General features: G+C 37.3%; 2 protein-coding genes across 2 annotated transcripts; both read left to right on the top strand.

Annotated features, from left to right (window-relative positions):
- Window positions 1-731: 731 nt before the first annotated feature.
- On the top strand, window positions 732-5,633 carry LOC104229856 (E3 ubiquitin-protein ligase WAV3-like). Its single transcript, XM_009782575.2, has 2 exons — window positions 732-1,100; window positions 3,517-5,633. Exons 1-2 carry the CDS (start codon window positions 942-944, stop codon window positions 5,425-5,427), a joined length of 2,070 nt encoding a protein of 689 aa, XP_009780877.1. The 5' UTR covers window positions 732-941; the 3' UTR covers window positions 5,428-5,633.
- A 3,035-nt stretch (window positions 5,634-8,668) lies between these two features.
- Window positions 8,669-11,352, top strand: LOC104229855 (photosystem I reaction center subunit III, chloroplastic-like). The gene is made up of 2 exons (XM_009782574.2): window positions 8,669-9,303; window positions 10,925-11,352. The coding sequence occupies exons 1-2, from the start codon at window positions 8,945-8,947 to the stop codon at window positions 11,232-11,234; spliced, it is 669 nt and encodes a 222-aa protein (XP_009780876.1). The 5' UTR covers window positions 8,669-8,944; the 3' UTR covers window positions 11,235-11,352.
- Window positions 11,353-19,079: the final 7,727 nt, after the last annotated feature.

Below are 19,079 nucleotides of genomic sequence, written 5' to 3'. Positions count from 1 at the left end.
ATATTTTTAAAAAATCTCTACTAATGCACAATAATAAAGTTAAACTCATATATATAGAAAATTTAAAAATGATTGATAATTAGACTACTCTTTACAATAGTTGCACTTTTCTCAAATTCTCTAGTTAGATGATATTCTGATTTGACCTCATACTATCCAACGGAAAACCCTTATATTAATCTATCTAGTGAATGAAATCTAAAAGTGACATTTAGATCAACTTGACAAACAAGCCCTTTAATTTCGTCAACTTGCAAGACATGAAATTCATCGTTAATGAGATCACAAGTATATTACTCCATATATTCACCAGATCTGCACTTTTAACTCGAAAAAACTCATTTAATTTTTGGATTAAATTAAAACTCGTGTATACCATAATAAGATTATTCGTCAAGACTTATTATTTATTATTTATTATTTAATTAAAATAAATTTCTTTCATAAAATTTAATCTTTCAAAAAAAGAGCTAGACTGTGACAGTGTAAAAAGTTCGATATATATATATATATATATATATATATATATATATATATATATATATACTTAAATCCTTTTCAGAGTCATGTTTATTTACGCGCATTGATCGTGCTATTTTTAAAATGTGAACCAAATACCACATTTCAATGTTTTTTAAAAAGTCCTTCAAAATTTTAAACCAAATACCATCTTAACATATAATCTTTATAGTTTATATAATCTCTGCACAATTAATATACTAACATTAAATTTAAACTCTTCTATAAAAATTACTGCGTTCATATCTCTTTCTTCATCCCCCTCCTACCCTCTGATCACCCAACCTCCATTTCTCCGTATATATATGCAGAAACCATCAACATTCAATTTCACACAAAACTCATACACTTAATTCTTTCCTCTTTGCTTCTCATCTCTCTCCCTCTGTGTGTGTGTGAAGAAGGCTTGAAGAAGAAGAAGAATGGCAGAGGCGTGGCGCAAACTGAAAAAGGCGCTATCATCATTGAAGCAGCAGCCTAAGCCTGTGCCCTCTGTTGATAACTCCCATTCCAAATCACCCGCAATTCCGCCGTCTTCCTCCTTCTCCAGGAGCTTCACCACCACCACACGATCATCAAAGGTCCGTATTTTTCATTTCTCCTGTCTTTTTTTTTTTTTTGCTGTTTTCCACTTTCTTCCCTCTTTTTTCTTTCCGGAAAGTTTTCATCTTTTTCTTACTTCCCGGCAGCCCCTAATTTGCCGCTAAAATGCGTCATCACCGGGAGTGGCAAGCTGGCGCAAGACCAGCAACATTCTGTGCTTTTTCTCTAACTGAAATTCATAACTTTTTCTTTTACTAAAATACCCTTAAGTTATTTTTGGCTAGTGTTATAGTTTGGACATATAAGTGAGGACAATTTTGGGATTAAACTTTGTCACATTTGTTTTTTTGGGCATTGATTTCGGTAATAAATGAACTAATGAAATCCAGCTTTACGAGATACTAAAGCCAGGATTATGCTGACGGAGACGGGACGTAATGACAAAATCGTCCTCCTCCCTGGTTTTAACGTCCATCAAAGTCCGAAGGGTAAAAAGGTCATTTGAAGTGAAAATTAAAAGTTGACCTTTCTTGGACTTTTCCATACAGACGTTTTAAATTGACCTTTTGTAATCAGTAAAAAACATCTTTTGTTACTCCGAAAACTTTTCTAGCGAAAAAAATAAAACAAATGTGGTTCGAATACAACTCATGCATAAGGTACAATCTTAGCATGGTATGATGAAATGGTATTGTCCTTTCCATGTGTCATGTGAGACACATTCCCTTATTACCAAATATTGACACGAGCGTGAAGAACTTTTCTCGATAACATTAGTATCGTGACCGCCCGACCCGACTGGTAGGATTACATTGGATATTGTTGTTGTACCAGTATACTACTGACCGATTTGTGTACTACGAATATTCTACCTGATAACTCTGTACCGGTTAACTGTTGCTTTTCCCTTTGTGTTTAGACGAATGGGTAATGTCTATTCTTGGTTAAGATCCTTTGAGAATTTCTTATGCCAGAGCTATCTGTGTGTCTTTTGTAAGGATGGAGTTGGACTTGGACCATTTCGAAAATTGGATTGCGTTTGCCATTGTTTAAGACATAACAACAGTTTTTTTTTTTTTAAACAACAGCTTGACTTTACTACTTATACTAGTATTTCGTTTCTGCACATGCGTTAGCTTTTAGTACTTAACCATAGCAAAAATGAGTTGGTTTTATTAAGCTGCTTCCTATTTACCTAACGAAGGGTAGAGTTACCTAATATTTGTGGCAGTGGGAGGCAGAAAACATCTGGTGGATGTGCGGACATCATTGTCGTAAAATAGATTTTAAAAGAAGCTGGACATGGTAAACGAGCTCTTAGTTAAAGAATGAGATTAGGACCTGATCTCAAAGATTTGAACTTCTACATTTTTTTAGAGTATGCATGTCCATGATCACCAACCTATAATCACTGGTCCCTTAGCTAATCGCGAACTGGCCACGATACACCAGCAGTTTGATTATTCTTTTCAAGAATAAAAACATATGTTCTAGACTAGAATTTGAGATAGTTTTCTTGCTAAAAACATAAACATATGAAGCCTCTTATCATTAGTACTTGTTAGACATTTCACATCATGTCATCATCTATATTTTATTGTTACATTCTCTTCACTTAAATTGTTAATATTGTTTTATTAAGTTTCTCAAAATGTAGTCAAATAATGACACATGGTATATCCTGTTCCGACAGACCGTGTTTACAATCTCGTGTCAACTATATGACCTAAACTGATCTGTGTATTGGGTAATTGCCTGTGAATAATTGAATATCATATCATATCATATCTATTCCCCAAACACCTGAGGTTGTCTTAGTAGGGGAGCCTTGGAGTAGCTGGTAAAGTTGCTGCCATGTGACCAGGAGGTCACGGGTTCAAGTTGTGGAAACGACCTCTTGCAGAAATGCAGGGTAAGACTGCGTATAATAAATTCTTGTAGTCCGACCCTTCCCCGGACCCCGCACATAGCGGGAGCTTAGTGCACCAGGCTGTTCTTTTTTCTTTTTTTTTTCTTTTTTTTTTTTACCTAAGGTTGTCTTACATCTTTGATATGAAGAAGTTACTGATTAACCTTGATTCATGGTGGCAAAAGTTGCAGATAAAGTACTAGACATCATGAAAATTTTTGTACCTTTGTCTGAAGCTGCTTGTTTAGTTCTTTTATCAGACACTACTTTTTAAATTTTCCTTTTATTCTTGGCCCTTGCTCCCATGTAAAACATTTCATAGATTCATATCTTTGTGTTTATGAGAACAACTTGCAGTATAGTAATAACCCAGTGCCATTTTTGAAGTAGACTAAACTGTTGCTGTCTATTACTTGGTTGAGTGGTTAACATATGCATCTTCAACTATGAACATGGAATGTGACAATGGACTATTTCTTCAAACATTAAATGCAAAACTGTAATGATATTAATATTCTGCTTTGTCTATTTAATTGTTGTTACAGAGAACATGTGCCATTTGCCTTGGGAGTATGAAAGCTGGGAATGGTCAGGCCATCTTCACTGCTGAATGCAGCCATGCTTTCCACTTCAGCTGCATTGGCAATAGTGTTAAGCATGGAAACCGCCTTTGCCCTATCTGCAGATGCAAATGGAAGGAAATCCCTCTCCAATTTCCCACCTTCAGTACTGATGTAAACGGTATCAATGCTGGAGGATCTCGCGTGTCTCCTTACCATGTATCACTTGAAGATCCTGTTAACTTCTCTCGTCCCCTACCAACAATATCTCCACCTCGTCCCCAGCACATTCCATTCTCGGATGATGAGCCCCTTCTCAACATCATCGTGGATCATACCTCCTCTCCTTCCGCACTTCACTCGGGGAATATCCTCATGAAATCTTTTGCAGAATTTCCTGCAGTTGGTGCTGCTGAAGATGTGCCAAGATTTGCAGTTCTTGTTGGATTAAGGGCACCACCACTCTTAGATGGTGCTCAGGACCTAGAGCGTGCGCCGATTGACCTGGTTGCGGTGCTAGATGTTAGTGGGAGCATGAATGGATCAAAGTTGACTCTCTTGAAGCAAGCAGTGTGCTTTGTGATAGATAACTTGGGGCCTTCCGACCGGCTAGCTATTGTTACTTTCTCATCAAGAGCTCAAAGAAACTTTCCCTTGCGTAGGATGACTGAACAAGGGCGTCAAGAAGCTGCACTAGCTATCAATGGTATTTCAGCAAATGGTGGGACAAATATTGTGGAAGGACTCAAGATTGGGGCTTGTGTTCTTGAAGAAAGGCGTGAAAAGAATCCAGTTGCGAGTATCATTCTCTTGTCTGATGGGAGAGACACCTATAACAGTGATAACGCGAATCGACGCAATAGCAATAGAAACCATAGATCCTCAAATCCAACATTGATCCCTGATTATTTGAGTCTATTGCCTTCTTCCATTCGTGCTTGCAATAGCGAAGTGCAAGAGGCAGAGGATTTGTCAACTTTCCCTGTTCATACGTTCGGGTTTGGTCCAGACCACGATTCTTCTGCTATGCATGCTATATCCGATGCATCAGGGGGCACATTTTCATTCATTGAATCGGTTGTTACTGTTCAAGATGCATTTGCAATGTGTATTGGTGGTCTCCTCAGTGTTGTGGTCCAGGAGCTTCAACTTAGCTGCACAGCAGCATCACCTGGAGTGAAGATTGTGTCCATTCCTTCAGGAAGATATGCAAGTGAAATTTCCGAACAAGGACAGCAAGGCGTAATTAACATCGGGGACTTGTATGCAGATGAGGAGAAAGAGTTTCTCGTATACGTGTCTATTCCCTCAGTTAAAAGTGCTCAAGTTGAGGACAGGGTGGAAACATCACTCTTGCAAATTGTTTGTTCTTACAAAAATACTGTGTCCAACGAAATGGTTAGAGTGGAGGGTGAGACAGTTAAGATACGTCGACCTCAAGTGCTGTCTCCTATAGATGTAGTAGTAAGCCTGGAGGTCGATAGGCAGATAAACCGCCTAGCAGTAGCGGAAACGATAGCAGAGGCACAAGAGATGGCAGAGAGGGGAAATCTTGACAGCGCACAGGCTCTGCTAAATAACAGAAGGTCTTGCCTTTTGTCTTCAGCATCTGCCCAAGCAGGTGATGGCCTGTGTAACAGGCTTGACACTGAACTGACTGAAATCACAGAGAGGATGGCAAGCGAGGAACTCTACGAGCAAATGGGACGAGCTTATATGCTCTCGGGTTTAAGCTCACATTTTTGGCAGAGATCCACAACTAGGGGTGATACAACTACACAGCTAATACTACTAGGGGAGAGCTCAAACAATACAGGTGCTGTTGGCTATGAAACTCCAAGTATGTTAAGCATGGTCTCAAAGTCACAGAGCTTAACTATTAGTAATCCTCTTTGAACAAGTTCTGGATAAAGATTGCTAACTCTATTAGTTCTCAGGGTGATCGGTAAAATAGAACATGTTTAGTGACAAAATTCTGTGGAATTTAACTCTAGTAATGCCGCCTTTTCCCTGTCCCTGACCTGTTGGTCATTAGCAAATTAGATTCTTATCATTTGACTTCTCAATAGATTGGAATGAAACATTTAGTGTTTACAACTTTATATATATATTCCGCTATTTTCTGCTAAACTGCTTTCTTTATTAAGTATCTTTTTCTATTTAATTTTGTTTTGTTTTCCAAGCATGAGAGTTATTATAACTTCAGCCAAAAGGTTTTTGCCAAATCTTCCAGACATGCTGTTGTATCCTCCACCCCCCCCCCCCCCGTGGTGGCCTCCTCTGATCCTGCCTCAACTCCCCCTCCTCCAAGAACAGTAGACGGACACATATTGGATGCTCATTTGGCTAACTGTAGAGGCAAATATTTAATCAAGGGTATTCTAAAAAAACTACTTTATGCATAGAGAATTCAACAATTTTTATACACACAAAAAAAAGATTTTTTGTCTATGTGTATAGTACAATTTTCTAGCTGAGGATTCTATCACGACCCCAAATTCCACTAAAGTTGTGACGGCACCTAATACTGCTTTCCAAACAAATCAGTTAAAGCATCAATTTTAAGATATAGAGTATCAATTACCACGAGGAAGATACATATCTATGCCTGCATGACAAATAACAGTGCCAAAATCAACAAATTTACAGTTAAATCATCAAGTAAGCACAATCTCAGCACTGTACAGGTGCCTAGCATAAAGCCCCTCACTAAGAACATACCAAGCGCATGTATTCATTGGGCCCAAAGTAACATGGGTTATCACCTTACTCTGGAAGGGCGGATCCTATCCCAAGCACTGATCGAATCCAAAGTCAAAGATCATTATAACTTAGCCCAAATGGCCTAGTGAACGCGCCATCTCAGTATCAATACCACTCAGCCCAATAGGGGGCTTGGCGTAAGCGTCACCTCAATATCAATATTAACACGATTTTATGGCCCCAGTTCAGTCATTAATCCGCTCAAATCACATTATGCCAACATCAGACAACATCATAAATCAATATACTCCACAATTATACCAGCGTGCTACAAATCCACGCAAACTCGTGTCGCACAAATAAGGACACGAGATAACATGTAAGAAGTATACAGAGATGATAATATAACATGCGGATATAATACCATGACTAAAAAGTATGACTACGATTGAGGCAAACAACTCAACATAGCAAAATAACTCTATCATGTCTGAAACGGGTAAGCCTATAGCCTAAACATGATTCCTAGCATGAATAATAGCTCAAGTAGTAATATAAGTAGAGAAAACACTGTAACACATAAGCATGATAGCAAAACAAGGTATAAAAAAGCCTAAAGTCTATCTGAATCATGAATAACCACGATGTATGCATATTCGCTCGTTACCCCGTACGTGCATCACCCCAAATATGATAAATGATGACAAACCCTCGATCAAAATATATCCTGCCCAGTGATCTCGCATCAGTCGGTCCAAACTTCTGCTTTTACGAGGTCGCATTTGTGACCCACGTCTAGCTTCTGCGAGCTTCACTTAAGTTATGTCACCTCGCACCTACAGATCTCATGAACCTCGCTTCTGCGATCACGCAGGTACAACAAATATCCGCATTTACGGAACTTCCCAAGCAACCATGCTCCGCTTCTGCGCCCAGCGCTCCGCATGTGCGTTCTCGCAGATGCGCACTAAGCTCTGATTTTATGAACCTCTCTTGTCCCAGCCATCCTTTGCATCTACGCTCACCAGTCCGCACCTGCGGACTCGCACTTACGTACCAAACCTTGCATGTGTGAAAACACCAAATCAGAACTGCCAACTAGCTCCAAAATGATCCTGAATCCATCTGAAACACACCCAAGCCTTTTGAGGCCCCCTCCAATTACACCAACCAGTCCCAAAACATAAAACGGACCTACTCGAGGACTCAAATCATACAAAATAACATCAAACCACAAATTGCACTTCAATTCAAGCTTAATGAACTAATCAAACTCCCAATTTCCAAACTCATGCCGAACCATATCTAACCAACTTGGAATAACCTTAAATTTTGCACCCAAATCCGAAATAACATGACAAGCCTATTTCAAGTCCCGGGACAATAATATGAACCCGATATCATCAAAGTCAACTCCCGGTCAAACATATGAACCTTCCAAACCTTCAGCTTTCCAACTTTTGCCAATTAGAGCCAAATCAACTTAGGAACCTTCAAATCCAAATTCGGATATATGTCTAAGTCCAAAATTACCATACGACCCTACTGATACCATCAAAACACTGACCCGAGATCGTTTACATAAAAGTCAAAATTTGGTCAATTCTTATAACTTAAGCTTCCAACTATGGAACTAAGTATTTCAATTCACTCCAAAACTTTCCCAAAACCAAACCATTCATCCCCATAAAGTCACAAAATAATAAAGAGGCATATAGAAAGTATCAAATAAGGAAACGAGACTTAAATGTATAAAATGACCGACCGGGTCATTACAGATTCACTAAAGGGAACCCATCGGTAAATGTGGCTGTGCTACCGAACTAGATAGGTAGGATTATCGTATAAGAATTGTTCTAGTGTGGATGGCAATTTTTGCCTCCTTTTGGACATTTTTGTCTTTAGATACTCTTATCCGGCTATTGTTTGTTAATATACATATCACTTTTCATATTTTATCTCGCGTTATTTTATACATGTATTTTTGCATAAGTTATGCGGTGTTAATAATGCAGAGTTTAACATCAAAAATTAAAAACTATGTAAGGTTATGTTGAATTTATACGGAAAATCAAAATTGTATTATCCTAAATAAAAAAAAGTACATTATGGATACAGAATTTTATGTTGCAAACTAAACATTGCAAAATTTGCTTATGCCAGGATTATTTTCCTTACGAGACCAAAAAAACCACATAGATAGTCTCATAGATTAACAAATTGAACATGACATTTACACTACATCATATTAGCTTATTCAAATTTTAATGTTTATATCAAACTACATTAGCTTAATATGCAGCTAACTGATACATTGAGGTAATATTATAATATATATTAATTAATCATGATTAGTAATAAATTTGTGTATGAAAGATATATATACCATATAAAAATACTTAGTACGTGTGGAAGCAGCAGGAAAAAGGGCGTGTGTATCTGTTATTCCATTGTATGTGCTCGCCACATTCAGATAGACAAAAGTACAGATCAGAATCCTGAAAACTCACAAATCAAATTCAAATGCCAAATCACAAGTCTCCAACTCAGCTTCCCATCTTCCCCCTGCCCCACACCTTATCCTCTTAATCTTCTACCCACCATTCATTCGTCCCAACAAAATCTGAAAACACTCGCTCCACATTCTCTGTAATCTGTTCTTCTGCCATCTTCAAGAACAGACTAGTTTCAAGAAAAGGGCGAAAAAAAAATGTCTCTCACAATTCCCACAAATCTGTCAAAGCCCATTTCTACACTTAACTCTCAGTTTACAAAGAAACCAAGATTTGCGACCATTGTTTGCTCTTCTTCTTCATCATGTGATGAGCAATCATCTTGTAATTTAAAGGCATTTTCTGCTGCACTTGCTTTGTCTTCAGTTCTGTTGTCAGTTCCAGTGCTACCAGCTTCTGCTGATATCTCTGGGCTCACCCCATGCAAGGAGTCTAAGCAATTTGCTAAGCGTGAGAAACAACAGATCAAGAAGCTTGAGAGTTCATTGAAGTTGTATGCACCTGACAGTGCTCCTGCCCTTGCTATCCAAGCCACCGTTGAGAAAACCAAACGCAGGTTTGTATTCTTTTGTTCTCCCTTTTTCCCTTAGTAATGTGCTCCCTCCGTTCCGATTCACATGAACCTGTTTGAGCCGGTACGGAGCTAAGAAAAATGATAACTTTTGAAATTTGTGGTCCTAAACAAGTAAAAAAAGGGGTCCAAAATATTTGTGTGGTTGTAAAATTTTCTCATTAAGGGTAGAATTGCAAGTTTATGCTAAATTGTTTCCAAATTATGAAATGAGTCCTTCTTTTTAGATCGAAACAAAAAGGAAATGAATTCACATGAACTGAAACATAGGGAGATTTTTGTTTTCCTTAGATGTCTTATATTTTTTGCTATCTAAGTTGTCCTGAAATTGTATATGATCATGCAAAATTTCCAACAGCGTAAGAAATATTCTTATACTATGAAATTACCTAAAAGATAATTTTAAATAACAGTTCATAGACAATTATAAAGCTATATCATGTTAAATTGTACAAACTGTAAATATTCATTTACTAATGTCATTTTTTTTGTTATCCTAGACCTCATTGAGTTATTATCTCGCTATAATTAACTCAAATTTTGAAACTAGTTCTCTATTATTTTTGGTAATCATTTAATATACCTATTAAGTACTACCAGGTCATGTTCTAGCTAGCACTCTTGTAGCGTAAACTCGAACGCAGATTATTATTTAATTAGAGCTGAGTGGTCAAAATTATATGTTGACTTTACTAAGGAAAACATTCCCAAACCATACAAGGATAATAGCTTGAGTTTTAGAAGGACCTTAATTAATTACAAAAATAAATAATTATTTATCTTATTTTGTGTAGGATCGGCAAAACAACTGATAAACCATACAATTTTTCTCTCATCTTGAAGTATATGTATTGAAAGAGGAATCGATGCCACGTAAATGAAGGATAGACACCTTGTTTTTTTTTTTTTTTGCTAATGAAAGAAGCTTTTATTAAATAACACAAACGGAAGTTATTACATGATGGTAACGGAACGTATAGTCCCACTTCCATAGAGGTCTTCCTTTAGTTCATTAAGGATAAAGGGGGTGGGTATACAAAAACCAAAACGTTTTTCCCATGGCTTGATTTCTGTCTTTCGCATAGCAGGCCAGTTTATGTTCTGCAGCATTAGCTTCTCTAAAGATGTGGCAAACCTGTGGGCTGCCCAGCTTCTCCATTAGTTACCTGCAATCCATTAATATATGTGAGAAAGCTAGATTATTAGACGATAATAGTTGAATCAATACCTGTGAATCAGTTTCCACAATAAGTGGAACTAAATTGTGACTGAGTGCCAGCCTTAGACCATTGTAAAAGGTCAGTATATCCATATGAATGGCAGAGTGTGTGTAGTTGTAATTTGTTAATGAATTTTTGGTGTATGTGTGTGTGTGCGGGGGGGGGGGGTAGTATTTGTTTAAGGGCTTAAATTTGAGCCATACTATTAGTTTAAGTCCATTGAAGTGACTGCATAAGAAATACTTGCACAATCAGGATTACTCCAACAGTAGTTTAGTTATAGGTAATAAGTATTGATTGTAACCTGTATAATCGGTAAGTAACATGCTTTAAGATGTTAAATTACAGTGATGGTTTAAAAATATTAAATTTTATGGGAAGTGCAGGTTTGACAACTATGGGAAGCAAGGATTGTTGTGTGGATCAGATGGATTGCCACATTTGATAGTGAGTGGAGACCAAAGGCACTGGGGAGAGTTCATAACACCAGGGATACTCTTCTTGTACATTGCTGGTTGGATTGGGTGGGTTGGAAGGAGTTACTTGATTGCTGTAAGAGATGACAAGAAGCCAACTATGAAAGAAATCATCATTGATGTTCCTTTGGCTAATAAGCTCATCTGGAGAGGCTTCAGTTGGCCTGTTGCTGCTTACAGAGAGTACTTGAATGGAGAACTCATTGACCCCAACTTCTAAATTTATTTCCTTCTTGTTTTTATTGTATAACAAATGAAGTATATCTTCTTTTTGCTTGCGCTATTGTAATGGCAACTTGTGCAAAGACTATATATGGGAATATTAGATTTTGCTATAACCAGAAAAGACTTTAAATATTATACCCTAATATTATTTACAAAATTAGGTTACTTATAAAAACTCACATGCACAGTTTTAAAGTAGAAAAAATTACTTTTAAATTTTTTATTATAAAATATTAGTCTGTAACCCGAAAGAAGAGAGGATAATTTATAGGTTAAATTGTAGGGAAAATTCATAAGTATCCGTGAACTAAAGCCGCCGAAGTTTCAACTACACACCTTATCTTTGCAGGGGTCATATCATCCCCTAAACTATTTAATAGTAAAATTATTAACCCCTAAATACTGAGGTGGCATAGAGACTGTGTTCCACTCTGTTTGGGAGAGTGAGAAGCAAAAAAATGAATTTTTTTTTTTTTGTAATTTCTACTACAATTAAAAAAAGTCACTCTATTCGTTTTTTGTTTTCTTCTTTTGCGGCGAAGGCCATACGTCGATGACCTTCTCCGCCAAACTATTTTTTATTTCTTTTATTTTTTTTCTAATCTTCTTCCTCTCACTCCCACCACCACCTCGACATCGTAACCACTAACCACCGCCTTCATCTTCCCCCCACCTTTTTTTTATTCTTCACACAGTTAATCTTCACCACCTCAGCACAATCATTATTATACAAACCCAGATCTTATCTCTTCAGCTTTCCATCGAAACATAAAAGTCACCAAAAAAATAAAATCAAAATCGGAACTCACAATCGATAACAATAAACTCCCACGCCGATAAAAATGGAGTTTTTTTTAAACAGACACACATACACAAACTCTAAATAAACAAGGACTGGATCAAAGAATGAATTTTTATGAACGGTTGGAAAATTTGAATATGAAGAAAGAATGAAAAGGAAAAATAAAAAGAAAAAAGTGTAATAGAATAAGAAAGAAAAAAAAAGGAAAAGAAAGAGCAAAAAGTTCAAAAATTACGAAATAGACATGTGGTAGTGCGTGTATCTTACTGCCTGCCAAGAATCTGGTTATCTAATTTCAGGGTGATACTTATTCCGTTTTAAAAAAGTTTAGGAGATGATAGGACCTTCGCAAAAATAAGGTGTGTAGTTGGAACTTCGGCCTCTCAAGAAGGTACTTATGCATTTTTCTTAAATTGTACTAATCGACTAATCATGAATGTGAATCCACATACGAAACCAATTTTCTCATTTTTGGTTGAACATTCAAAATACAAACTTCCCTAAACTTGCTAATTTTCTCGCTACGACTCCCATTCTGGGTTTTTCAAGTCACTAACTTTGCTCTAAGCTCATTCCATAGCATGTTGAGCCTGTTGATACCCAATTTTTCCATATATATATTAAATATGCATAAATACCTTCAAAATAGCATATATATGTATATATAAGCATGCACATGGTTTTTTTAATTTTTCCCATAATTTTAAGGATCTAAATTGATTTATTTTCTCCCTTTTTATTCATAAAATCTCCAATAATTATTCCCAAAATTATTGTTATGATGATTTATTCATTAAATTTCTATACTTATGCCAAAATATGGCTAATATATTTTTCATGTATTTTTATAATTACATTTAGTATTTTTTAAGGTAAATTGCATATAATTGCAATATTAGCCCTTTAATGTATAATTATATTTTATATGTGTAAAATTGGTCCCTATATATTTAAAATGATAATTACATATTTTAAATCATTTTTGGTATAGAAAATTATTTTCAGATTTATTATTTATTATAAATTAAAATAGGAAAATTAGCTATTTAATTTATAGCCAGATTTGGCTTTCAATTTTAGCCAAATTGGACCTAGTCCCCAGCCCAATTTCATATTAAAATACCCGATCTAGGCCCCTATAAACTCCTACCCAAACCTGGAACCTATTTACCCGATTAAATCCTGGTCGTTGATCTCCCAAATCAACGGCCCACATCACTTCTTACCTTTTTTAATTCATACAACCCCCTAACCCTATCTCATTTCTGAGATTCCGCCGCCTTCAAAACTCTCTCATCTCCTCTGTTCTCTCAACCTAACCCTAATCCCCTTCAATCGCCGCCTCCCTCTCCGGTCATCTCCGGCGACCATCTTTCAACCCCAAGCCTCTAATGGTCTCTTCATCGCCTTGCTCATCATCTCTGAGGCCTTCAAGGGCCCTGGGCCATGCCGATTTGTATCTAGGGTTTCTGATTTGGTTGTTAACGGCTTCTCCGGTGTGATTTTGGGTAAAATCACACCATATATGTTACGATCTTTGAAGTTTATAGCTGGTTCTTCCGTTTCTATTTGGGTTTCCTTTGAAACCCTAACTTTTGTTTGTATCTCTCAGATCTGTGCTCTTTTTAACGATTTAATTCTGTTTTTTTCTATGTTTTACACTATTCTCAAATTTCTTTTGAAAAATCATCAACTTTAAACCGCTTTTACTTTCTTTAAAATTAGGGTTTCTCAGAGTTTCTTCTACACTTGTTTAAACTGACTTTTCTTTATGTTTGAACCTTTTTCCTTGCATATATTGACCGATTCTATGTTCTTACTGCTTTTTCAACTCGTCTCTGTCAAAATCCCTAATCTTTTTCTAGACCTTCTTTGTTTTGGTTTTGTGTGTTAGCATGACTACTCAATTCCCGTTATGTTCTGTGGTTACCATGCTTCAAATGGGGTTTTTACTGAGTCTTTAGCCTACTTGTATCACCTCTGTATGATTGTATTCATCTTGATTGTTCATCTCTTTCTTCTTTCTGTCGATATGTCTGACCTTTCCTGTTTGCTACGTCTGTTTATTCTTCTCTATTTATATGTTGAAATATAGAATCATACCCTCTCTTGATTTGATTCTGATTACCTTGTTTGATGGTTTGATTGAAAGGTTTTCTTTTAAAACCCTCAAATTCTACCTCGTCTATTTAAATTGACTGATCCCCTACCTTATTTGATGTAGTACTTTGTTTTTACTGATTCATTCCTTAATTGGAGTTTTCTGAACCTAGTCCTAATTGACTACTCTATGCTTGTTGAACCTTGATTCTTTCCTTATTTAGTCATGTACTGATTTTTTCTTGCCTTATATGATACTGAATTTTTCCGTTTGATTTAATTCCCTTAACTTAAGGAGTGCTTGCCTTGATTTCTGGCTGACTGATTCTGAGTTCCTTAATTACCATGCTACTATGATTCTTACCTTATTTTACTACTTGTTTTCAACTATAAATACTCTAAGTCTTTCATTAACACACACGAACACTTGGGTTCAAAAACTATCTCTCCTACTTTAAAAAATCTCTGTTCTCTCTTGTGATATTTGCTACTGTTAGTCGGTTGCAAGCCAAGGCTAACCATTTGTGCTATCTTATTCTTTCATTCCGATTACTCTCCTCTTCACTAGTATGTCCTAGTTTCAATTTGATGTTCCAACAAAAACATGCTTCTCCTAATGTTTCAGTTTCTCTTGTTTCTGGTTTGCTTCTATTTGTGGTTTTGTTGTGAAATTTGTAGTTAGGAGTTACATTATCAGCATGTTATTATGTCTCCCCCTTCCCTTAGATTAGTACATTCCCCTTATGTATGTTTCTGAGCATGTGTTACCAATTTTCTCTTACTTATTACTTACCATCCTATATCCTATAGATCCCCAAATCCCTATCACCCCTCTATGTGTTTGTGTTCTTCATGACTGGTTCTGTGACTATGCCAGTGTCAGCTGTTTTTGAGCATGTCTAAACCAATCCTAAGACCTTTGTTGAGTTATGTGTTTGCAACCAAATGGTCTATGTGTCCCAAACCCCTTGACCATGTGTGTGACTACTGAATTCATTTGGTTCTATGAACTAGCTGTGTATGATCCTATCCTAAGGTGTTTGAACTTTGTTAACTACTCCAATCTCTTCTTTTCAAACAAACTCTGTTGCTTTACTGAATGACTTTCAAAAAGGGACTTTTGTTAAGTACAGTCTTACTAAAACCTTTTTCAACTTGTGTCCTTCACTTTCACTTTACTCTTAGTCAACAAGTTCTGCCCCCTCTAGTATGTGTATTGCCTTGGGATCCTTTTGAGAACCCTCTGAACTCTAGCGTATTGAGGCTGGCCTTTCCACACTGCACTTGTTCAATTCTTTGGTTACTAAGTCTAGGTGTAAGCATTGCCCGAGATCCTTGATATCCTTAGGGAACTTTGATGCACCTAGACTCTGATTTTGTTTATGGAACTGAGGCTTATGAGACCATTGGAGGTTTTGGGAAACCTGGGCCTAATTGAAGGCTCCCTATAGAATAGCTTCTTGATTTTATATTTTCTACTTATGTAATTCATTCTTTGGTCTGTAATAATTTATAAACAGATATTTGGGGTATTTATATAAGGGATGGGTAGATGCATACTTTATGGGGTAATACAGGTAGAAATCCTGCTCTTACGACCTTACCTTTAAAGTCTGATTGCTTACCTCAATAGAAAACATGCTCATAGAGTTTTACTCTTTAATCTGATTGTTTTGCCTAATAGAAATCATGCCCGTAAGATTTCACTTTTAAGTTTGTTTGCATCAAGTAGAAATCTTGTTTATAAGGTTCTGCATTTTGTCATGTTAGAAACCATGTTTATAGGATCCAAACAATTGTGTCTTAAATCAGTCCAATAATAGATGTCATGCCTATAGGACTTAATTCTGATTCAGTTATAACGAGTATTTCTGTATGTTGCTATACCTACAAATCGATTAAAACCAGTAATATGCCTAGATATCATGCCTATAGGGATCTCTACTCGCAATACTGTTTGATAATTTAATTTAGTCTAATAAATCAACCTCATTATGCCTAGTTCATTTTTAAACTGGTCATGTTCAGTATTAAGCGTTTTCTGAAACAAGTTCTTTCAAACTGCCTCAACCTCATTAGATATCATGCCTATAGATATTAAAGGAGTCTATTTCAAAAAATCTGTTTGTTTTTGCATTAATACAGGCACCAATATTCTGCATATAGGCAAGCCTTAGGGCGTTTTCAAAACTACATTTCTCTAAGACTGTCTCTGTCGCTTAACGTTTCTGATTCTAACAGGCTTTTAAAAGAGTCCCTAGGTAACTACTAGGGTATAACTTCTGAGTCTAAAAGGTTTTGTCTGTTTCTGCATATTCACTTAGATATCCTGCTTTAGGACATTGATTAATAAAAGATCTTAACTGTGTTTGAGTCGTGCTGCTTGTGTATTTGTTTGAGGAGGAAACTCTGAGCCTCTTAATTACTTCCATTATGTGTGAAAGTCCTAAATGTTGACTGTCGCCTTAGAATTTTTACCTTTCTAAACCTTAGGGGTATGTCTAGAACTACCTATAGGTAGAGGTCCTAACCCCCTCTAGGACCATTAAAAAGGGACGGGTAACAGCACGCAATAGGAATCATTGACCAAACACTCGTTTTGCATGACCAATAAGGGGATGGGAAGGGTAGACATGGGATATGATGACTACGCGTTAATGTCATGTGTAGCCCCTCATTGAGGAGTGTTTACCGGATATTGCGTGGGGTGATCCTATAGGATAACCAACCTAGGACCCCTTTTTACCAAATCCCTTCTTTATTTAAACCTTTGTTTACAACTTGTTCAAACCTTTATCTTACTACTTGAGTTATCCAATGTGCTTTACTTGCAACTTATTTGACTCAACTGTTTATATGGACTAATTTGTGAATATAAGTTCGGTCGGGACCCACAGTTGTGGACCAAGAGGGGTGCCTAACACCTTCCTCTCGAGGTTACTTCGAGCCCTTACCCTAATCTTTGGAAATACAAACCAACCCAAGAGTTAATTGCTCTAGGTGCCCTAATGCACCATAATCCGTTAGATGGCGAATCTTCAAATACCCAATTCCCAAAAGGAAATGAGTCATTACACCCTATGAATGTTGAAACCCGGACTCCAAAAGGAAAAAAAGGGGCACGACAGAGCCTAACAGCTTGCTCTCTCTATTCAAGACTGTGACGACTCGACCAGTCGTCTCATGAGTTACCGCTCTATTTCCTCCATTTTTGCTTCTTATTGCTTTGTCTATCGGTTCTATGAGTGATCGGGTTGGTTGGCTCGGGTTTGGAAAGGATTTGTTAAGGTTTGAGACACTTAGTCTATTTTAAGGAAGCTTAAGTTGGAAAAGTCAACCGGATGTTTACTTATGTGTTAGAGGGCTCGGATGTGAGTTTCGATGGTTCGGATAGCTTTGGGAGGTGATTTGGGACTTAGAAGCATGATGATAATATGTTTTGGAGGTCCGGAGTAGATTTAGACTTGAATTGGCGAAATTAGATTTTTGGCATTTTCCGATTGATATGTGAGATTTTGATATAGGGGTCGAAATAGAATTTCAGGAGTTGCAGTGGTTCCGTTGTATTATTTGGGATGTGTGTGCAAAATTTTAGGTCATTCGGATGTGGTTTGGTTGGATTTTATATCAAAAGCATAATTTAGAAGATTTTGGAATTCTTAGGTTTGAATCCGATGCGAAATTGGTGTTTTGATGTTGTTTTGAGTGTTCCGAAGGTTGAAACAAGTTTGAATGATATCATGGGATATGTTGTCATGTTTGGTTTAGGTCCCGAGGGCCTTGGGCGAGTTTCGGGTGGTCAATCGGACCATTTCATGTTTTGGAAAAGTGCAGAAAATTGTTGTTTAGTGTTGTAGAGAAATGGCCTTCGCGTTCGCGAGTAGGCCCTTGCGTTCGTGAAGGTTTAGTTGAGGAGGCTGAGATTTTAACCTTCGCGTTCACGAGGGAGGCTCCGTGTTCACGAAGGGCTGGGAGATTATGCATCGCGTTCGCGAGAAGGGGAGCGCAATTGCATAGAGAAAGTTGGGCAGCTGGGTTTCAGGGTGTTTTGTTCATCGCGTTCGCGAGAGAGAGAGCGCGTTCGTGAAGGGTTAGGCTGAGTAAACATCGTGTTCGCAAGGGTCAGGTCGCATTCGCGTAAGAGGATTTTAGGTCAAAAAATAATTTGCTTCGCGAACGCGAGGCGTTGACCGCGTTCGCGAAGAAGGACTTTAGGCCTGGGCAAAATGTTTAAATAGTCATCTTGTCCGTGATTTTGGGGTTAACTTCCACCATTTTTGAGCGATTTTGGAGCTTTTTGAAGAGGATTGAAGAGGGATTCAAGGGAAAACACTTGGAGGTAAGATTCATGGACTTAATACTCGATTCTAATGTGAATTCTACCTAATTAATCATGGAAATTAAGCCTAATATTGAAGAACTAGGGCTTGTAATTGGAGACCTAAAATTTGGGATTTGAGGGGTCATTGGTGGTTGGATTTTTATGCTTTTGGTATGAATGAACTCAGGGAGTGACAAGGAATACATTGATGTAAATTTAACGGAATCCGAAACATGGGCCCGGGGGTCGGGTTTGGCCAATTTCGGGATTTGTATTGTAATTTGATTTCTTTCGAGTACACTTTGTTCCCTTAGCATATTTTGATGGTTTTGCACTGATTTTGGTTAGATTTGGAGCATTCGGAGGCCGATTCGAGGGGCAAAGGCATCGCTAGCTAGAGACTTGGACCGGGTTGAGGTGAGTAATGATTGTAAATATTGTCCTGAGAGTATGAAACCCCGGATTGCACATCGTTATACTATATTGAGGTGACGCACATGCTAGATGACGAGCGTGGGGTCGTGCACTGTTGGGGATTGTGATTTAGTGGATCCCTAACGATTATTTTACCGTGTATTTAACTAAAAACTATTTGTTATCATCAAGTTTTGGGCTGA

This window comes from Nicotiana sylvestris, chromosome 2 (genome assembly GCF_000393655.2).
Source record: "Nicotiana sylvestris chromosome 2, ASM39365v2, whole genome shotgun sequence".
Classification (NCBI taxonomy): Eukaryota; Viridiplantae; Streptophyta; class Magnoliopsida; order Solanales; family Solanaceae; genus Nicotiana; species Nicotiana sylvestris.
Note: the sequence above shows the minus strand (reverse complement) of the source record. Positions and strands in the feature narration are given on the sequence as shown.